This window comes from Rhagoletis pomonella, unplaced genomic scaffold (assembly GCF_013731165.1).
Source record: "Rhagoletis pomonella isolate Grant_MI unplaced genomic scaffold, Rhpom_1.0 Rhpom_scaffold_00006, whole genome shotgun sequence".
NCBI classification, from domain to species: Eukaryota; Metazoa; Arthropoda; class Insecta; order Diptera; family Tephritidae; genus Rhagoletis; species Rhagoletis pomonella.
The window spans coordinates 6,679,500-6,684,200 of NW_023458560.1; the positions used below are offsets into that span (position 1 = coordinate 6,679,500).

At 34.7% G+C, this 4,701-nt stretch overlaps 3 protein-coding genes across 4 annotated transcripts in view; 2 read left to right on the forward strand and 1 right to left on the reverse strand.

Annotated features, from left to right (window-relative positions):
- Positions 1 to 434: 434 nt before the first annotated feature.
- LOC118740348 lies at positions 435 to 1,759 on the forward strand. Of its 2 annotated transcripts, none has more exons than XM_036471844.1 (3): positions 435 to 656; positions 729 to 826; positions 878 to 1,759. In XM_036471844.1, the coding sequence occupies exons 2-3, from the start codon at positions 777 to 779 to the stop codon at positions 1,428 to 1,430; spliced, it is 603 nt and encodes a 200-aa protein (XP_036327737.1). In that variant the 5' UTR covers positions 435 to 656; positions 729 to 776; the 3' UTR covers positions 1,431 to 1,759. The 2 variants fall into 2 exon arrangements, with proteins under 2 accessions (XP_036327737.1, XP_036327736.1); XM_036471843.1 differs by having other exon boundaries at positions 729 to 822.
- A 24-nt stretch (positions 1,760 to 1,783) lies between these two features.
- Positions 1,784 to 3,672, reverse strand: LOC118740347 (protein ALP1-like). The gene is made up of 3 exons (XM_036471842.1): positions 3,487 to 3,672; positions 2,934 to 3,426; positions 1,784 to 2,865 (listed from the first exon to the last, which is right to left on the reverse strand). Exon 3 carries the CDS (start codon positions 2,857 to 2,859, stop codon positions 1,855 to 1,857), a length of 1,005 nt encoding a protein of 334 aa, XP_036327735.1. The 5' UTR covers positions 2,860 to 2,865; positions 2,934 to 3,426; positions 3,487 to 3,672; the 3' UTR covers positions 1,784 to 1,854.
- The window catches only part of LOC118741541 (phospholipase A2 group XV-like), a 14,334-nt gene continuing 13,051 nt past the window's right edge, over positions 3,419 to 4,701 (forward strand). The window contains exon 1 of the mRNA XM_036473540.1: positions 3,419 to 3,442. Within this exon, the coding sequence (XP_036329433.1) occupies positions 3,419 to 3,442 (24 nt within the window). The remainder of the gene's footprint in view (positions 3,443 to 4,701) is intronic.

Consider the following 4,701-nt stretch of genomic DNA (forward strand, 5'->3'; position numbering starts at 1 on the left):
TTGTTTGATTTTTCAACACCATTTATAATTTTCTTTTAATAAAATCAAGATTTGTGAAATGCTTAAATTTATTTATCTAATAATAATGCAGCACACAACCCTGAAATCTAAGAAAAAGTCTGAGGAAGGCCATTAAATAGCACCACACAACCCCGTGCCTTCCTCAGGAGTGAATACAACTACAACAACAATGACTACTAGACCAACAACCCAAAAGGGTTGGTTACTGTCTATACTGTGGTGAAAACACACTAAAAGTGAAGTGTTTCGGAGTGATTTAAAAGGAAAAGTGAATTGAATATCGAAGTGACGACTTTCAAGCACAATTAGGGGTGTGAGGTTTTTCGTTTAGGTTACTAATCACCCGATTGGTTAATCCATTATTTTTTTATCACAATAAAAGTAATCTTTAAATTTTATTAATTTGGGCCTGTGCCAATTGATAGAAAAGTTCTCTGGATAGTAAATTTTTGACAGCTATGAGGTGAATAAAAATGTTTGATACGGCAGGGCTAGTGAAAAATTTGACAGCAAGCATTATCAAGAAGAAGAACGAACAACGCACGTATACACATAAATTAAAGAAAACAAAAGCGAGTGGAAATAACAGAAAATGGTCCCGCCGGCAAAAAAAATAAAGAAAAGCTATATAACTTGTAAGATTTAATTTCAGATTTACATATGAAAAGGCGTTATGTATTTTTTTAATTAAAAATACTATTTTACAGGGAGCAGTTCAGAACGCAGAATCCTTCTGGAAAGGCGAATTGACAAGGATGTTTGGTTCAGCTCAAAGAACGCCAACAGCAACGAAGGCTGGAAGTGAGTAAGAACAATATAAATAATTTGAAGACTTTATTAAGAAGTTTTTTCTTAGAAAAATCGCGAATGAGCTGAAGGATCGCCTGGACGGTAAAAGTGCTGAAGCATGTAAAGCACAATGGAATGCGTTGATGAAAAAATATAAAAGCTTTTTCAAATACCGCTCGGGCGATGGAACAGGTGAAGAGGCGACTGCTGAAGAGGCGAAAGATTGGGAGTTTTTTGAGTGCATCCACTCATATGCTTCCAAGAAAGATAATTTTCACCCTCCATTTTTAATTGATAGCGGCGATGGTGAGGTGTCGATGCAGCCAAGGAGAGAGGAAAACGCCACATTTGTCTCGGCACTGCAGCCGGTTGAGTCCTTGACAAATTCGCAGTCGACGTCTAGCGAAGAGTCGAGACAGAGTCCACTGCCATCAACATCCCGGCGCTCTGCAGCACAAAATGGCGTTAAGCAACTAGAACGCCACATTTATAAAAGGGATAAAAAAATCAATAAAAAAATATCAACGCTTTTGGCTGTAATTGGGCAAATGGTGCAGGCGGACTATCCGCACATCGACGCATCAGCGCTGCTCTTGACCTCAGACTCGGATTCTGAGTAGTCCGTGCCATTAGGAAATATTTTTAACTGAATTTTTTTATTTTATCTTTTTTATGTAAATATTTTTTTGGTAGAAGTGTAGTATTTAATTTTTTGTTTTGTTTGTTGCTTGAATTCACTTTAATTTATTATTTTTATACAACATGTACCTCTAGGTATAAGAAAAACCAGTACAATAAGTAATGTGATGAATTTTTTTAGTTTAAGATATATTACTCTTTTTAAAAACTAGTAGGCTTAGTAACAAAATGGATCTCCATATATGATTTTCTTTTTATTGTGATGGTATTGAATACCACTTTATATTTTTAAGTAAATGTAAATAAGACTGATATGAAAAAACTAAAAAAAAATAAGTATTTTTGATATGCATATGTAAATAAAAACCTAAGAAACTCTTTAATTAAGTCTTGTTTTATTGATACTTAAATAGTTTGAAGGAATTCATTGAGAATTTCATTTCGTACTCTTAAACCATCTTCAGAGTCGGATATATTTCGCGCAGATTGGACCGATTCTATATTAATAGTTTCATTCTCAGTAGCCAGGGAAGATAGGTCAAAATCATCTGCAAGAATGCAAATGTTGTGCAATATAAATGCCGCAAATACGGTTTTTATACAGTTTTCAATTTTCAATTCCAAATCTCTATTAAATATGTTTCTCCATCTATTTTTTAAAATTCCAAAAGCTGCTTCAACAACTATTCTTCCTCTACTATGCGCAACGTTGAACCTGGCTTGATTTGATGTCAGAGGTTCTTTGAATGGGGTGATAACTGCCACCGGAAACGTTTGGCATGGGTATCCTTTATCACCGAATAAGAATTGGCCCCGGGGAGGATAGTCTCCCCTAGCATATAAGGGGCTATTCACAAACACTCGTGTATCGTGTACAGATCCTGGGTAGCCAATGAAAACATCTGTAAATTTATAATCGCTGTCCACAACCGCCTGCGCCTGGATAGAATAGAACCTTTTATGATTGATGTATTCATCGTGTTTGTTGACAGGACATTTTATGCGAATATGTGTGCCATCAATCGCTCCAACAAAATTACGAAACGCGTTTGATTTTGTTTTTTGGCAGAATTTATCAGCAACCCTTTCATTTTCTTCTGCAGTGCCATGCCGTATTAAACCACGCATTGCAATAATCTCTTTCAAGGTTTTGTGAATAACGTTTCGTGCAGTGAAACGGCTTATGCCTAAAAATCCAGCAACTACTCGATAGCTGCATCCACATGCCATCCAATACAAAAAGCAAATGACTTCGTACTCCACTGACCATCCGTGGCGCTTTTTGGGAATGTGAGTTACAATTTTTCGAAACGAAGCAGAGGACAACCTAAGATGCATTTTTGTAGTCTTGTTATCGCCGTTCATAATGCTGCTTAGTATTTTGGAATAAACGTCTTGTTGCATGTACATAATACCCTAAAACGACATATGTTTTTATTGCAAACAATTGTACACGGTTTAAACATTTTTGTGAACACACTTACCAGACGGTTTTGACGTGTTTTTATTTCTAATATTACTGCAAAAGGTCTAATAAATGCATGGATTTCAGTTCCAGAAGAATTGAAATCATCAAAGGCAAATATTTTCTATATAATTGCTGCATTTTATAAATTGCAAACTCGATAGTCTTCTTGTGCATCAAAGCAACTGTCAAAAATTTCCAGCAGTAAAAAGTTACGAATTGGCACAGCAGAAATGTAAAATTTTCTCACCATAGTAAAAAGTTTTTCCACCATAGAACTTTTCTATCAATTGGCACAGGCCCTTTATAATATATTGTGCTCCTGCGCAAATTTAATGCTGCAATAGATTTATAATCACAATGTCTCAAACGTAGAGGAAAGAAAATCAAAAATTACATTTCACTGATGATATTAACACTAAAATATAATTAATCGATTTCCGATTCACAACAAAAAGTCGTACCCAGATACACAGTAACAACGTCATCACGAGATGCACCTTAATGTTTTGCTGTAAAATTGAAGATGTATGAAAACTAAAATATAATTGTTGTATTCGTCAAATATTTACTAAATAATTATGAAACATTATCCACGCATTCATTTCTGTGCGATCTACAACTATACATGTGAAAATGAAATCCGAAGTGACTTCTTTCAAATAACCGTAGCAGCTGTTTGGGAATAGTTACTTTGCCATACTTACTACTTAATGCAGCGTTTTTGCTGCATTTAAAATGCAACATTTAGCACTTTCGAACATATGTTTTCGAAGAGCGTTCATGCTATCGCATTTAGCAAATGTACATTTACGCGAGTTCGAAATCGTATGCTTTTGACAAACAGCCGTGTTCCAGTCGCTTATTCAGATCCGTATCCATTACGATAAATTCCCACGGAAAAGATAATGTGCAAAAACCCCTACTGAAAAGGAAAAATAAATTCTAAACCGAAAATTCAATACAAAAACCTGAATTGTTTTAACCATAACCGAACATTTGTTTGTGTATATATTCATTTGTCGGTGCTGCCAATTATATTTTCCACACCTAATTAGGAAACAAAACAAACAGAGTTGATCACAAATTAATCCAGATTTCTATCAGCATCATATCGATGTTGAATTTGCGTAACTTTTCTTTATCCAAATAATGTAAAATAATAAATGAAATCTCGATCGGCGATCACTGAAACGCAGCTAGCAACTGTATACTCGAAAAAGCAATGTTGCCACTTTTTCTCTTTAAACCATGTTCGAATCGTGGAAATTTTGGAAGATCACAGGGTTGCTTTTAGCATTTAGATTCTTAATGCAAAAATGTAGTTGCATTTAGTTGCATTTAGGTGACGAATTTTGTATGGATAAATGTACATTTAGAGTAGCATTTAGAGCTAAATGCGCTAAATGTGCTTTTACGCGTAAGCAAAAACAGCCTATTATTCCGATAATAATCATGTGTTTACATATGCAAAAGAACATGTAAAAGTTCGAGAGTGCAACTATTATCGGTTCATGTCTTTAATAAATCGCGTTGACTTTATCGCCAAGTTTTTGAAACGGCCCCGCAGTTACACCATTTCTATATTCTTTGCACAAACCTACATAGTATGTACCTGAAATGACATTTGAATAATACGAGAGTCATTAAGAAGTCGCGAAAAATTATTATAATTCCGCGCAAAATTGGTGTTTCAAGTTAATTTATACGGGCTCAATTCTATGGATAAGTGAGAAAAAAATACACAATTTTGGTTTTATTTTGTATAATATGTATTTCCAAAAAAA